This window comes from Cotesia typhae, unplaced genomic scaffold, assembly GCF_013202065.1.
Source record: "Cotesia typhae breed Kobodo isofemale line unplaced genomic scaffold, CoteBio_Ctyphae scaffold_13, whole genome shotgun sequence".
NCBI lineage: Eukaryota > Metazoa > Arthropoda > Insecta > Hymenoptera > Braconidae > Cotesia > Cotesia typhae.
Window position 1 is genome coordinate 16,829,943 of NW_027423774.1, and position 17,547 is coordinate 16,847,489.

Below are 17,547 nucleotides of genomic sequence, written 5' to 3' on the forward strand. Positions count from 1 at the left end.
GTTAAAACTCTGCTGATTAAAATAATCTTTCTGATAAGTTAAAAATCTTGGAGCCTGAAGAATATCCTTGTTGACATTTTCGAAATATCTTTCTGCTAATTTAAATAGAAAAAACTTAACAATTTTTTTCTTTCCATTATGCAAGTGAATTTTTATTACACAATTCACAACTAAACAGAATAGAATAATAATAATAATGGACAATCGAAGATGCGAGAATAAAAAAATAAAAAAGTGTGTTATTAAATAAAAAAAAAAAAAAAAAACTTGGAGGTGAAATTATATAATAATGTATAAAAATAAAAATAAAGCAATTATTTACGGCAATTATGAAAATAATGTGGCAATAAATTTACTCGACAATATCTCTTTTTCATGATTAGATTGCTTTACTACTATACTACTCAATTGAAAATTTATTCGCATTGCAAATAGCAATGATCTAAGGAGTTTAGCCCGTGAAAACCTGTCTATCAGAGTTAAGTCTACAAATGTATGTGATGTACGTCTCGAATAAATAAACCGAATGAAGAAATAAATAGAAACGGAAAATCTAGTAAAAGAGGTAAAGAAGAAGTCATAAGTGTACTTAGACGAACGTCTATATATATAATATATTGTACATGCACATGAGAATATATATGTAGGCGAACAGACACGTTTATAGACGGTAGACATGAGAAGAAGTGCTGGGGATAAAGAGCCTAGGTAAAAGGCGACGCAGACTAACGGTAATACCCGCGTTACAACCATTATATATCATATATCTATATATATACAAGAAATTAAAGTCCTCGAGTTGTTATACTGCGTACACGCACTCAACTACTGAATAAAATTAATTCTCGAGTATTTGAGATGCAGATTTAATGAATTTAATTACAATAAAGTTTAGCTGTCGAATTTTAGTAGAACAATCTGGCGTTTGTCTAACTGTTTGTTCCGCTGATAGAAAAGAAAGACTTGTTGGATTTAGTGCGACTTGTTGATACTTCAGGAACAGCTTATCGATAAAAATTCCTTGATAATAAATTTAAATTCTTTTAAATGATTGTAATTATTAGTTCTGTCGATTTTGTAATTTTTTAAATTTGAATTTTGATTATTTATGCAACAAAATTTGATAGAATAATTTTCTTCAATTAAAACTAAGTATAATTTGAAAAATACATTTTTTTATTGATTAATTTTTATAACTATCTAAATCAAATTTAAGTTGCAACTTGAAAGATTTTTTAAATATTCAAATTGTAAAAAATTAGGAAATGAAAACTGAAAAGATAATTAATTTTTCATCATATTTGCTGCGCACATCACTTAAAAAATCTTTTAAATAATTCAAAGGTCAAATAATAAAAACGTGAAATGAATATTAGTTTTAAATGTTAATGTTTAAATTGTAGTTTTAAATTAAGTTGTCTTGAAAAATATCATAAAAACTTCAATGATTTTGTAAATTTATTTATTGAATTTGAAGCTTAAAATATCATGGATGATGTTTTAGATAATATTAAAGTCATAATATGAAAATTAAGTCCCAAGTTTAGAAAAAAAAAGATGTTTTTTATGATTTCAATAACATTTTTATTTTTTTATAATTTAAATAAAAAATTCTAACAAAAACAAATATATCAATCATAAAAATTTAAAGAAACAGATTAAGTTAATAAAAAATACATAAGTATAAGATTGTATGCAACCATTTATCTCAAATATTGGCCAAATAAATATTGATAAATTTTTAATAAATATTATTTCATGGAAACAAATATTTGTTTCGGTACAATAAAGTTTTGTTAACACTACAAATATTTATTAAAGACAAACTATGAATTTTGTTTTGTTATAAAAATAATTAATTTTTTTCACAACAGTTTTAATAAACTTTGTTAACTCTAAAACCTGTATGAGTACATAAAATTTATTTAAAATAATTATCTAAAAAGAATGTTCATTTTATACAGGAATGTGAACTTTTAAATGTATGTAGAAGAGTGTAATGTTATGTATATGTATAAATGAATGGATATGTATATGTCCTCACTGGAATAGACGCCACGAGAAGTAATAAAAGGAGGTAAAGGAGCACACGCGCCTGCACGTGCCGACGCATAAACCGCTATGCCAGAAGGAAATTTCATGAAAGGATTTTATGAACTCTCAACTGGAGCGTCTATTTTTTTTTAACACTATCCACGAAAATTTATGTTCGCTACAAGAAATATTGTCTCTAGACCCATTAAACTCTTTATGGGAAAAAAAAGTGACCTTAAAAACTCTTTTGCTTACTTTTTGTGTATAATTATAATAGAATAATTGTCAGCGAGCAAAGACACTTAATTAATTGACAATCACCCAATTTAGGGCATTGTTTAATTAAATAAAAATAGTTAATGTACAAAAAAAAGTTTAAAAATTTTAATGGAGTAAAAATAGCACAACTGCAGTGTTTATGTTGATGGAAAAAAGATGAGTGTTGGTAAAAAAAGCCGAACTAAAGAAAGAAGAGAGTTGTGACGTAAATGTGACTTATTTGCAGTAGAAATTTTCACTCCACTCTACTCGCAAACAGCTACGGCATGAATGGAAGACTCACGCGTCTTGACGATCCACCTTGTTCATCGTGTGTTGTAGGTTACACATTTGCGGTGATGTGTGCTGTGTGTTTGTACTTGTATGGTATAAATAGGTGTGGAGCTATGTATGGTGCGTGTGTATTATATCGGACTCCACGCTGGTTGCGTACGCGAGTCAGCAAATAAAAGGTGCATTGCCACGGACCTTCGCATAATTGGAACGTGCTTGATACATAACCCAAGATGATCTTTTATCATTAATCTTCGTTTTATCTAATCTACTTTGTAGTCGTTATTAATCAATATTAACCATAATTGATCATTTTGTAATTAATTGGATATTGTGTTGATGATTTTAACTTGTTGATGGTTTAAAAAAGTATCACGAATCGACTGAACCGGTTGATTTACAATTTTAAGAAAAAATTAAACGATCTGTGAAAATTATCTTTTAATGTTTTTCTTGATTTATCGTAAATTAAGAATCATTACGTGTTTAATTTTGGAAAAATTATAATTTTGGGGGCATGAAAACTTTGTTTTAAATTTTGAAAAAATTTTTTAAAATATCAATTTTCAAATATGATCATAAAATATCAATTGTCATTTCTTAATAAATATCCCGAGTCGAAATTTAAATCGTAGATTTAACGTATTGAAAGTTCAAATCGTTAGTTGAGCGTGTTGAACGTTAAAGTCGTCATTTGAACGTAATGGACGTTAAAAACGTATGTTGAACGTACCCAACGTATTATAAATGTGGAGAGAACCAATAATGGGTGAAAATAGTAACATTAAAACTACTCAAATGACTACACATTTTTAATTTTCTTAGCAGGACGTTAAAAATTTTATTTTTTTTTTTTTTTTTGTAAAAATCCAGAGGTACAAAATTTTATAAAATTGTATAAAAAGTTATTATTTTATATACATATTCATGAGGCCATTTTTGGTATAAAATCGAGTAAAGTAAATTAAAAAAAATGACATCTGAAATATTTTCCATAATTCAAAGTATTGGGAGATCACTAAAGTAATTTATTAAATTTCATACACTGATAAAAAAATTGACTTGACTCAAGAACCAAACTCTTGAACCAAGAATTCCGCTTTGAAGAAAATGATTTTCTTGAGTCAAGAGAATAAATTCTTTAAACAAAAAAATTTTCTTAGACCAAGAATAATTTCTTACCTCAATTATTTATTCTCTTGACTCAAGAAAATCATTTTCTTCAAAATGGTATTCTTGGTTCAAGAGTTTGGCTCTTGAGTCAAGTCAATTTTTTTATCAAAATACTATTGTATGTCGTATTGATAAAAAATTATTATCACATTAATGCATAAATATTGAATTTTAGAGGCTTGATGATATAAGTTCTATATTTGATGTAAAATTTCCTGTTATAAATCATGATTGCAAGCCACATAATTGATCATTGAACGAATAAAAAATTTTGGGTTAAATTTTAAAAGGAATTTTAAATGGTAAAGATATGTAAGTACAAGGAAGAAATGTGTAATATAATAGAAAGTATGTAGTTTATAGTTTAATGTATATAACAGTTATAATGTTGCGGATTAGAGTATACTTTTAATATAAATAAAAATGTGAAGATAGACAGCGTAAGAGGCTAATGCATCTGGTCGCGCGTCCTAAGATAAGTAATAGCAGCATATCTGAGTACGATATAGACTGAGAACTCAGAGTTGAGGATGAAAAGAGTGGAGCTGTACTAGTATAGCACTTTCTGGCTTAAGCCCGGGATGGATCTCGTCCTTTCTCATTGGATTGCAGATGTATCTTTATATCGTGTGGAGTTTAGTTAGAGGAGCTAAAAAGAGGAAAGAGCCAAGAAAATAAGAGAGTAGGATACTGATGCTGATGCTATGTGATGCTGGATGGTAGTGTGCATGGTTAGGTGGCTGATCGAAAGGATCGCGGGAGCTTGAGAGGGCGAGAGGCATCGGTGAGATACCTAGTTGTGCTGTTGCTGTTGTTGTGTAGTGTACCTACAAAGAAATATAAACAAGATTGAGAAGGAGGGTATATGGGAGATGGAGAAATAAAAGAAGAGGTAAATCGTTTTGCAAGAGCGAATAGTCGACCTCGCGTTGAGGTGAACGTTGTGGTGTGTATTCTCTGTATTATATATAATAGCTATAGTGTTACTATATCTACACTGCGACGACCACGATATGTTTGAGCATTTATGTAAGTCAAATCATGGATATGATGTACTCTATTATTTTTTCTGCAGCACAGCCGGTTGTACTTATGTCCTAGATGACCTAATGCATCTACGGGTGATTTTAAATTGAGAAACCAATTTTTAGATTTGTTCATTGCGATTATTTTTTATTCAATTTTACTATGAATGCATAGTCGGGTGTGCCAAAATTCAATTTCCGTGAAAAACCTTTTAAAATTGGAATTTTGAGTTCCGCTTTTAGCAGGAGCTGTGTTTAGGCATTTCCCAAGATATTTTGGGGTGAGACGATTTATTTGATTTACATAGAATTTTTAACAGGAGATTTAGTTGGACACTTCCGGCCAAAATTTGAAATTTCAGCGGAAATACTCAAACTAAAATCCTGTTAAAAAATTCTATGAAAATAAAATAAATCGTCCCACCCCAAAATATCATAGGAAATGCTCAAACACAGCTCCTGCTAAAAGCGAAACTCAAAATTATAATTTTAAAAGGTTCTTCATGAAAATTCAATTTTGGCCCACCCTAGTGCATAGTATTGCTGAACTATTAGAAAATTGTCCAAAATTTTACAATGAAAGTTCAAGAAAGTAAGATTTTGATATTATAAAGTTTACGAGCGTACCCAGAAAAAAAAATTAATTTAGAGCAAGAGAAAAATTCTTAAATCAAGTAAAATTTATTTAAACCGAGAAAAATTTCTTAGTGTAAGAATTTTTCTACTCAAATCAAAAAAATCAAATTCTTTAAAATTATTTAGTTGATTCAAGTAAATTTTTTTATCTGTGTACATATAGGACAATTTATAAATGCCACACTGAAAAAAAAAAAATTAACTTAGTTTAAGGAGAAAAATCCTTGAACTGAGAAATTTTTCTTGATTTAAGTCAATTTTACTTTTTACGAATTTTTTATCTGGGTTGAAATCAATAAAACTCTTTAATATAATTTTTTTGATTCAAAAATTTTACCATAAAAAAAAATTGCTATGAACCGTATGTTACTTAATTTTATGTATCTATTTCTAAATTTTATGTAAGGTTTTAGAAGTTGTTAAAGTTTATATAATATTATTTATTCAAATTGATTTTAATAGGGTATATTAAACTTATTTTACTCGGAACTTAAATTATTATGGGCCATTGTAGAATTCAGCAATAGGAAAATAAAGTCTGCCGGTAATATATACAATCGTAAAAAGTGATTCATAAGGAAAGTAAAAATTAATAGAAAATTTTTACAATGTATTTGATATTTTAGAGAAGTATTTTTAATGGCTTTAAATTAAAAATGTAAGTATGACGCCATGATGATATAATCATGAAAATATTTCTAATATTAATAAATTATATTGATAAAGAATTGAATGTAATATTATGATTTTCTTATTTATTTTGGAATAATTTTAATGAAACTGATTTATTTTACAGATTCTAAAATTTAGAGCAAAGTTTTATGATCCATTGACAAAGAGATTAACTTGATTCAAGTCAAATTTATTAAAACCGAAAACACTGTCTTCATTCATTGTATTTTTTACTCAATTCAAGATTATCAAAGTGTTTAAAATAAACCTTCGTGCAAATTTTTTCTTTTAAATTAATCAAGCTAATTTTTCCATCTGTGTTTAAAGATGAATGGTTCAATGTTGCCTACGAGATAATAATCCTTTCAATAAAAAAAAAAAAACATCCAATTTAATCTAATAAAAAATTGATTAAAATTTCAAAACCACTGTTTAATTGACTATAAATTCTATATTATTTAGTTTTCTGTAAATTGAAATTTTTTTAGCTATAATTTAAAGTAAAATGTATGTGTATCAATCAACATCTATCTTTGTGCACTTTTTTCTTGATACTTCCTTTGAACTACTTTTTTTAAATATATACACAAGGAAATTATAGTTTTGTTTGCAGCAGAGCGCTGAAGACAGAAATACGTGACAATTACCATACAAAGTAAGTTTAGAATTATAAAAATTTATTCAGCTAAAAGATTTTTCAACTCTTATAATATTCTGTTAAAATTTATGTCTAATTCTGTCATTTTAAATTATTTCAATTCATAACATTCATATATTTATGCAAATACAGTAATTTAAATCGTATAAACTCGAATGTTATTTCTACACTCTGAATAATGTTAAAATAAAATTAAATAATTACTCATTGATAATTACATTTGTAAAATGTTGAATTTTCATTAGCGAGTGTAAATAATACAAAGTGACGCCGGAAGATACTCAATTTCTATTTTTAATGGAAGTGAATTATTCAATGGATTTTTAATGTAGAGTTGAGGTTTTTTTCTAGTATAATTATAATAAAAGTCATTTTCTAATTGAATTTTCATTTTTGTACAAGAAATTTCTTCGAATTTCTCTTTTACTCCACAATTTATCAAATTTATTGTAATCTCAAATTGTGACACAGAAAACATAATAAAAATTTATTTCTAAAATGAGAAAAAAATTTTTGAACCAAAAAAAATCATTTTGAAAAATTTGATCATCTTGAATAAAGTGAAATTTAATTAAACTCCGACCAATTTATTAATTCAAGAATTTTTCTGCTTAATTCAAGATGATCAAACTTTTAAAAATAATTTTCTGGCTTCGAGATTTTTTTTTTCAGTGAACTTTCTTATAGTCAAGCAATTTTTAAAATTTTCCGGTTTAAATCTAAATGTCATCCACAAAACAAATTACATAATTTAAACAATTTCTATCCATTCTTTTAAAAAAATTTCTTTATCTATCCAGCGAACCATATTAATTCTATCAAGATGGTATTAGTCAGTGGTGCATTGAAAAGTCACATTTGACTCTTTAATGATTAAAGTAATTACAAAAGTCTTGATCTTTAATTAATTTCTCAATGAACAAGATAAATCTGTTCAACTTCACTGCGAAATAAAATAAAAGATAAAAGTAATTATAACGATAGAATCAAAAACGCGACCACTGATTCAAAACTAGTGTCCACAATCTCCGCATTATCATTATTAATTTCCCATACCGAAAACTTGTCATAATAAATTAAATTCCTTAAGCTCATTAAGATTTAGTTTATTTAATTTAGTTCTGTCAACAAACACTTAGTGACTTAATTTTAAAAAAAAATTTCTTAAATTAAACATATCCAAGTTCCATTTGAAGTAATATCCAAGATTTGCATTGATAAAATAATATTTGCAAGCAGAATATTATTTTAAAGTTAAAATACACATTACAGATAAGCGGTTGAGATTTGGGGCCGGTTCGATCTGGTAATGGCGTCACGGCGTCGTTACTCGGAAGGCAACCGGTATGGTCGAGTAGAGAATTCGCTCGAGATAAAATTGCATGCATGCACTTAGAAAAAATAATAATTAGATTCTAGGTTACCATGCACATAATAATAATGATCAAAATAAATATGTGAATTGAGTAGTTGTACGAAATAAAAAATAAAATGAACATTGGATTAGATAGAGCTTATTACAAAAGAGATAATAAAAATGTCGCTGATTAAAAAAGACTAGTGATTAGTCATTGGGATATAGCTAAGATAATATGATATAAGATAAATACGAGCATATATCAGTGTACAGTGTGTATAAGCTGTGTTAATGTTAGAGTTGGGGTGTTGCGTTTGGTTAGATTGTGTGGTTGAGTTTTATTGAGTCTTATTCAAAAAGGGGCGGTTATAATATTTATAGTTATAGTTAATAGTTGTGCAACTAAAGTTGGAGCTAGCAGTGTGTTATTCCCTGTGCGATCCACATCGGCGCCTTTTACCCAGCTCCTTAGAAGCAGTTGCGACACCGCCGAGACAAAGACGCGGACGGGGACCTCCCGCGAGGAACGCGCCGCCGGCCCTGACCGTTCGCCCCCGTCTTGTCGAGCCGTAGCTTTACTTCGCGGAAAAAGGCCCAACAAGCGTATACGCTTTCAGATAAAAATAAAAGTACATTTTTTTTTTTATTTAAAATAATAAAACAATTGACAAGTACAAAAACAAGAATATGACTTCTGTTACAATTGGATTTTTTTTATTTGTTGTTGTTGTTGTTGTTTTGGAAAAAAATTAAAGTATGAGTATGAGTATATAAGTAAAGAAGATAATGTCCAGTTGAATAGGCAGGTAAAAAAAAATAATTGGAATTTATGTTGATGTCTCCGGATGGCAAGAGGGGGTTGAAAATTCCAATGTATAGTATGTTCAGTATGTAAAGTCGCTGACGGTCGGGCTTTCGCTAATGCGTGAGTCACTACCCAGGGATAACGACCTTAATGAGCTTGAACGCGTAATTAAGCGGGTGACCATTTGCACTTTACGCGAATATCTCAAGCCAATCGTTACTGTACGCTATACATGTATATGGACGAGACTGTGGCTCTTTTAGATTTATCATTCATCGAGGAAAGTAAGCGCCACTTTAGAGGAATAAAAAACGGGTTGGAGGAAGAGAACACTATTTTTAATAGTTTAAGTCATCGGGATTTTTATTTTAAATCTGGATATTTATGTACTTTTACACCGGTAGACATTGTTGGAATTTTTTGTGGAATTTATCAAGTAATAAGTGTCAATCATTTATAAGAATTGTGTTTTTAATGTACTTTTATATAAGGTATAGTTTCAATAATATTTGCATAGTTATTGATACTTGATTTGAATTTTATGAACTGAGAAGTATGAATTTTAAAAACTTGAATACATTTTTATGAATTTCATTAAAATTACGGAAAAGTCTAATTGAAAGTTATAAATAAAAAAAAAATTTTTTTTTATTGTTAAACGGCTAGTTCATTCTAATTTTATGAATATCTTTGTAGTAAGTTCAGAAAAAAAATTTTAACTTTTGCTTTATTAAGATTATAACTTTTTTCAAATCTTGTAAGTTTTTAAATAAATTTAAAAAACACTGTTAAAATTAAAAAAATTTTATTGCATGATATCATTTAGGGTATTGGAAATAAGAAAGTATGCAGGTTAAAAATTTTCTTTAAATTTAAAATTGCTTTAAACTCTGAGAATGTTTTACTTAAAAAAAAATTGAAAAATAACTCTTTCTACAGCAATCCAAGACATAGAGTAGTACCGTTTTTGGCCAGTTGACATTTGAATTAATTTATAAAAAATTATAGTGTTATAACTACATTTTTGTTGAGTTTTGAAAAATTTATATTAAATCAAATTGAATTTGTAATGGTTTATTAATATAAATTCATTTCTATCGTTTGTTTGAACAATAAATGGCCACAAACGGTACTTCTACCCTATTATCGAAAACTGAATTTGTCAAAATTTTTGTTTAAATACTACAGTATTTGTTTTTTTGACCTCTGAAGTGACCAGTTATTATTAGGCAGATTTCGTTAGGAATCTAACTATTGCAATAGTCCTCATAGTAAAATGTTCGCTTGATTTCGCTATCGTTTGTGATAATTATTCAAGTAATAAGTTTCAAAAATACCATGGGTTAAAAAAAAATGTATATAATGTATGTGTATTGGGGTATGCCAAAATTCAATTTCCGTGAGAAACCTTTTAAAATTTTAATTTTGAGTTCTGCTTTCAACAGGAGCTGTGTTTGGGCATTTCCTGAGATTTTTTAGGTTGAGAAAATTTATTTAATTTCCATAGAATTTTTAACAACAGCTTTGTTTGTGCATTTCCGTTTAAATTTCCGAATTTTGGCCGGAAGTTTATTTTATTTATTTTATCTCACAAATAAAAAAATTATTCACAATTAAAACTGATCCATAAGATTGACAGAAATTATTACAAGCTATGACTCGTAAATCTCAAAGACAATTAAAAAAAATGAATTCAGTTTCTTTCCAAGCATTATACACCTCATTAAAATATTTTTCAATAACCAGATGACTGCTACCGATCTCGATTCCTCTAACGGTAAACCCAGCTCATATTAAAGATTATTCATTTGAAGAAAAAAAAAACTGAATCGATTTTCCAACTAGAAAGTAGTGATAAATAATTTAACGATTTAAATAACATTTATTAGCTATTATATATATCTAAAAGTGTAAGTATAAAATATATACAGCTTAAATGCACGTGTGAGCAGCCGAACGTGAATAATAACCACGCCCTCGCTAATGCAAGAGCAACTGCGGGAGGGACAGGATTCGAATTGACGTAGCAAGGACATCGACTAACTCAAGCTCAGGCCACAAAAGAGATAGTGCACTACGCAAATTATTTTCTACCCGTTGTTTATTTTTCAGCAACGTTTATGTTACACTACCCCGTTTAACCAAACGGCTCCTGAATAAGTGATGTGAGTAACTTCCAAGTACTTGACTCATTTGTACCGCAGTAACCGTGTTCTGTCTGCACGCATACGCGGACTATCCACTTGTCGTTTTTAATATCCGAGATAAAATCGCTATTAATGCTCTTAACTACAAAATCAAATAAAACCTCACAGATTTACATATTACTTTTTCGGTTCGGTTTGTATTAATTAATAAATTTATTATTATTAGTTTTTTAGACTTAGTACAAAATGAAAATGTGTACCAATTAATATTCATGAGAAAAGTAGTTTTTTGAATTTAATTTTAACTCTAATATTTAAATTAAAAAAATAAAATAAAAAATGGAAGGTAATAAAAAAATTCATGGAATTTTAACATTTACGATCCAGCGGGACAATTTATCGATTCTTAAAAATAATAATAACAAAATCAAGTCGAAGTTAAGTTATGAGAATAAAATGACCCAGAGAACAACTCGACAGACGATAAAGATATTATCCAATGTATATTAGGGTGATTAAAAAAAAAAGAATATTTTTTTTTTCGTTTGGTACTCTGAAAAATAGGTTCCTAGACACCTCTAAGAAAGCCTCTCCAAGCATGAGTTCTTAATTGTAACGGGAAGGTCCTCCTTCTTACAGTTTTCTATTTTTTCTTATTATCAGATAGAAAAATTTATATCTCGCTTCCAACTACTTGAAAAAATATCTTGTTCCTTAGATTTTGTAGGAAATTGAATGCTCTACAAAAAAGGTCTCTTACGATTTTTTCGTAAACCCAACCGTTTAAAAGATATTAACGGTTAAAGTTTGATTATTTTTGGGAAAATTTTTTATTTCTTATGAATTTTATAACTCAATGAAAAAAATCATTATGAATGATGAAACTCATAGTTTTGTAGGAAATTTACTGCTCTATAAAAATGGTCTCTTATGATTTTTCGATCAAGTTGAGCGTTTACGAGATATTCATCGTCAAACATCAATGCATATCAATTTTTCTAGTTTTTGATCAATAATTCGAAAAATTTCAATTTATTCTGTGAGTTTCAAGGAAATTTAGACAAATTTGAGTTTTTATTATAAAAGCAACTCCTATAGATGTTTTCTGTTCAAAAATTCATTTGAAAGTTTTTATTCTAATAATATTTTTTTTTATTTTATCTTTAATAATTTAAAATCTTAATCGCGTTGTCATTTATTATTATGAAATTTGTTCAGTGCGTATTTTTAAATTGTTTTTCACAAAATATACATAAAATTTTCGTTCGAGGGGATTTTTGTTTTGAATTCCATTTCTTCTTCTGTTTGTCTTCTGAAACTAACGCCATCTATGTTTTTACTCTCAACTATCTTCAGTATCTACCCATTTAATACCGTATTTTCAGTGTTCCTAAAACTGATCATCTTGAATACGTAATAAAATAATTCATTTTAAATAAGTCTTATAATCATCACATAAATTTATTTATCATCAATTAACCTACAATGAATAAAGAAATACGTTTTATCGGAATACCTCTACAAAGAATTTCGGAACGTAAGTTACCAAAAGTGAAAGAGGTTATGCGTGTGTTTTTCTACCAACTTAAAATTTTAAAGTATTCAATCAAACAAAGTGCTAAAAATTCAGTTGACCAAGTTATTGAACTGTGGAGAAAAAATCAGATTCCAACTAGTGGAGCTCCTAATGCAGTCAAAAATTTCTTCGCTATCACAGTCAATGGTTAAAATTACAAAAAAATTTCGATAAAAAGAATTCAGCGCAAAACCAAAAGGAAATGAAATTTCAGACTGATCTTGAACAATTATTCGACATTGTGAGCGAAAAATCCTTAAAAGTGCTTGATGATAATATTAGAAAGTTGTATTTGGATCAAAAATTCGGTACCCATAAAGAGATTCTTTCTAATAATGTACCTGTATCAAACTTAACCACAACTATGATGGGAATAGATGAGAGTAGTAAGTATCTGAGATATTTAATTATTATAAAGTCAGGTAGTAGTGTAACTTTTCATAGATGACTAGATGACATTTGACTAGACAATTTTTGGAGTCCTTTCTTAATTATTTGTCATCAAAATGAATAAATTCTATACATTTTCTTCGTTTAATTTATAAAACAGATCTTATTCCAGACTTAGATCAACCGTCTACCAGTCATGCGATTGTTCCAAGTGAAAAATCAGAGTCGTTCTCTACGTATACATTAAGTGGAGTTACAAATTTTGGATCTGATTCAGAGTATGAACCTCCAATTCCGACAAAACGAGCAAAACTTGATGTCTTAACTCCTGAAGTCATTTTTGGACTCGACCGAGCTAATGTCAGCAGTAGAAATGCGATGTTTATTATTGCTCCGGTTTTACTAGCAGTAGGTATTAAAATTGAAGATACAACGCTCAGTTATAGTTCAATTCAACGAGCTCGTATGCTTCAAAGAGAAGACATTGCTAAAGGACTTAATGACAACTTTAAGACACACGATAAATACGTTATGCATTGGGACGGAAAAATGCTGAATGACCTTGTTGGATCAAAATCTGTGGAACGGCTACCAGTTATTTTAACTGCATTTGGTACCGAACAATTACTTGGGGTTCCAAAAATGAATTCTGGGACGGCAGACAATCAAACATCAGCCATTTTATCGACATTGAGTGAATGGGGTATTACTAATTATGTTAAGGCGATGTGTTTTGACACGACGGCAGTTAATACAGGTAACTTATCAATGATAATTTAATCTAAAAAATATTTAATTATTAACGTTCTAGTTTAATTTTTATTGCTTACTGAATTTCACTTTTGAAATTATTGAGAATTATTTACTCATTTGGATTTTAAATATAATCTACAATTTGTTGAAAATATTAAATTTAACGATAGTTATCTATTTTCTTTATACAGGAATTCATAACGGTACATGTAAGGCAATTGAAAAGACTTTGGGAAGAGAGTTAATATGGTTACCATGTCGTCACCACATTTTTGAGATCATATTGAGAAGTGCATTTGAAGTATATTGGCCTGTGTCATCTGGGCCAAACGTACCAATGTTCGGAAGATTTAAAAAATCATGGGATGAAATAAATAAAACTAATTATAAATCTGGAATTGAAGATACTGTTGTTGCTGATATCATTTTGGATAAAAAAAATGAAATATCTAGTTTAATTGCACAATCCTTACAGGTATGATTTAACTGCGATTTTAAGAAAAAAATTTTCTTGTTTCTGACAAATTTTTAATTGTTTTTGATAGTTACTACAACCCCGAGATGACTATAAAGAATTGTTGGAATTGTCGTTGATTTTCCTTGGAGAAATGCCTCAAGAAGAAATTTTTTTCAAACGTCCTGGTGCAATTCATCATACTAGGTGGATGGCGAAGGCAATTTACAGTTTAAAAATGTTTCTATTCAGAAATGAATTTAAACTTTCTAATAAAGAATTGGACGGTCTTCGGCAAATTTGTATATTTATAGTTACACTGTATTTAAAAGCTTGGTTTTCATCAACTTCTGCAACAACTGCTGCTAATCATGACTTGCAGTTTTTGAAAAATTTATTCGAGTACAAAAATATCATCAATTCATTGATTTCTTCAGCAACTTGTGAAAAAATGATTTTGCATTTATGGTATTTAAGTGATGAACTTGCCATTTTATCATTATTTGACGATACCGTTTCATTGGAAGTAAAAAAATATTGTTGGAGCTGTTAATACTCGTAACGGTACAGATTCTAAAGCTAAAAAATTTATAATTGATAAAAACGATTTGAATTCATTAACACAAAAAGTCTGAGTGACTTTGTTTCTAAAAAGTCTTTAAATCTCTTTAAAATCTTTGATTTACCATATGACTTCCTTGATAAAGATATTGAATCGTGGCCTACTAATGACAGTTACATTGAAAATAAAGAATACTTTAACCAATTGAAAGTTGTTAATGATTCAGCAGAACGAGCTGTTGCATTAGTTAGTGAGTATAATCAATGCTTGACAAAAATGAAGAGCAATTCCAATACTTATTGCAAATTATCAAAGAACATCGAAAAAACTACCCAAATTGCAATAGAGGAAATTATTTACAGTAAAAGTGTACCGTTATGTTGAAAATATTGAAAATTATATGGCAGTTGATAATTAAATAAATAAATTCTTCGATAAAAAAGTGAAACACATGTGAAACACACTAAATTGAATTATATATTTAAAAAAATGCACTAATTTTTTGTTTTAATGTAATCAAACATGTCCAAGACTAAAAAAACTAATTAAAAAAATAGTTCATAACATATTTCTATTCATAGAAACTCAAATTTGTCTAAATTTCCTTGAAACTCACAGAATAAATTGAAATTTTTCGAATTATTGATCAAAAACTAGAAAAATTGATATGCATTGATGTTTGACGATGAATATCTCGTAAACGCTCAACTTGATCGAAAAATCATAAGAGACCATTTTTATAGAGCAGTAAATTTCCTACAAAACTATGAGTTTCATCATTCATAATGATTTTTTTCATTGAGTTATAAAATTCATAAGAAATAAAAAATTTTCCCAAAAATAATCAAACTTTAACCGTTAATATCTTTTAAACGGTTGGGTTTACGAAAAAATCGTAAGAGACCTTTTTTGTAGAACATTCAATTTCCTACAAAATCTGAGGAACAAGATATTTTTTCAAGTAGTTGGAAGCGAGATATAAATTTTTCTATCTGATAATAAGAAAAAATAGAAAACTGTAAGAAGGAGGACCTTCCCGTTACAATTAAGAACTCATGCTTGGAGAGGCTTTCTTAGAGGTGTCTAGGAACCTATTTTTCAGAGTACCAAACGAAAAAAAAAATATTCTTTTTTTTTGAATCACCCTAATGTATATATTAAACGATCAAATTCAACATTCGACCTTGAATAATGATATAAAAATGAAAAAAAGAGGAAACAGTAGCTAGTGTATAACTTTATTTTTTTTTTAACATTTTTTTTTATCGTGTTTTGTTGGTTTTATTGGATAAAGGATGGGATAAAGTCAGCGAGCTACCGTGAGTCTATCCTTAAGGAGATTCCACGCGTGACCGGCACTGCCCGGCTAATTGGGCACTACTGCCGCCGATTCGCGGGCTCTTAAGGCCGCACGCACATGAAGATGTGGTAGAAGTAGAATTTATCCCTTGCTCGAACCCCGGGCTAAAATCCATGCGAATCGTGTGAACACTGGCACGAAGACTTTCCGAGAAATTGTTGTTCTCTTTAATCTTATCTCCAGCTTACTCCTTTTACGTTAAAGCTCTTTAATTATATAGTCCTTTTGCTTTTCAATCCATATTCAGTTACTGTTAATTTTTTCCCGCACGCTTTGTTGGAATTTTAAGTTTCGTAATTTTATTTTTTTAATCACTATTATATTACAATGTTATTTGATTTTTTTAACTTAATTTGGAGCCTATCTGTTATTTTTTGGATCCGTTAAATAAATTAGTAACTCTCTCGTCTTGTGAAGGTCAGTAATATAACGGTCAACTAAGAAGTGGTATTTATTTTATTTTTATTTGTCACTTTTAGCTTGAATAACAATTTGTTATTCTTTATTTGAAATTAAAAAATTTCTACAATTTATTAAAAAATATTGAAATAAAATAATTTATTTGTTAATCTTGCGAATTTTTTAATTTCCTGAATTTCTGTATACAAAGAATCGTAAAAAATTTTCCATCACGTAAGTGTCGAGTGAATTTCTCGTCAACATAAGAGGAAGAGAAGAAAGAGGAGGAGGAGTAGAGTAGATTCGAAAGTTAGCCTTCCTCGCGGCCAAACAACTCGCTTATTCGATCGTTGTCATGTCTGTCATATAGTAAATATATTTCTTGTCCCCCGTTATTGCTGCACCCGGAGTGATAGAAAAATGTAATATATTATATTATAACATACACGACTATCAAAAGACAGTAACACGCTAGTTTATGACATGACACGCAAGGACAACGCAGATAGTTATAATTAAATCCCTATTTTATTGATTTTTTTATTATATTTAATAATTATCAATCATTAATAATTACTTTATCATTTATACGCTTTTAATTAGTATAATTATTGTTATCAACGATGGACATTTATTAATCGCTAACATTTGTTTACTTGAACGATTGAAAAACAATTTTATTTATTGAAAATATGTCAAATAATTATTTTTTAATTATTAATTTATGAAAAAAAAATTTTTTTTGAGTTATGAGTCACATTGTTGTTTGCCGACGGCGCGTACCACTTTTTTTATACTTCAGTTATCGAAATTTATTATCAATAAGTGCACAGAAAAAAAAATTTACTTGAATCAAGTAAATAATTTTGAAGAATTTCATCTTCTTGATTTAAGTAGAAAAATTCTTAAATTAAGAAATTGTTTTTGGTTTAAGTAAATTTTATTCAATTTAAGAATTTTTCGTCAAGATTCAAGACAATGAAACTCTTCAAAA

At 28.5% G+C, this 17,547-nt stretch overlaps 2 protein-coding genes across 2 annotated transcripts in view; one reads left to right on the forward strand and one right to left on the reverse strand.

Moving 5' to 3' along the window:
* Positions 1–17,547, reverse strand: part of Ets98b (DNA-binding protein Ets98B) — a 56,303-nt gene that overhangs the window by 36,594 nt on the left and 2,162 nt on the right. The gene's annotated exons all lie outside the window — the stretch shown is intronic.
* On the forward strand, positions 12,244–16,098 carry LOC141535199 (uncharacterized). Its single transcript, XM_074255030.1, has 5 exons — positions 12,244–13,021; positions 13,198–13,782; positions 13,970–14,253; positions 14,324–14,700; positions 16,089–16,098. The coding sequence occupies exons 1-5, from the start codon at positions 12,838–12,840 to the stop codon at positions 16,096–16,098; spliced, it is 1,440 nt and encodes a 479-aa protein (XP_074111131.1). The 5' UTR covers positions 12,244–12,837.

Bases quoted from the DNA above. Each gene is read 5' to 3' on its own strand.
- LOC141535199 (XM_074255030.1), top strand. From the start codon at position 12,838: ATGAAATTTCAGACTGATCTTGAACAATTATTCGACATTGTGAGCGAA. The intron at 13,022-13,197 runs GTAAGTATCTGA...ATCTTATTCCAG, and splicing joins GATGGGAATAGATGAGAGTA to ACTTAGATCAACCGTCTACC. The intron at 13,783-13,969 runs GTAACTTATCAA...TTCTTTATACAG, and splicing joins CACGACGGCAGTTAATACAG to GAATTCATAACGGTACATGT.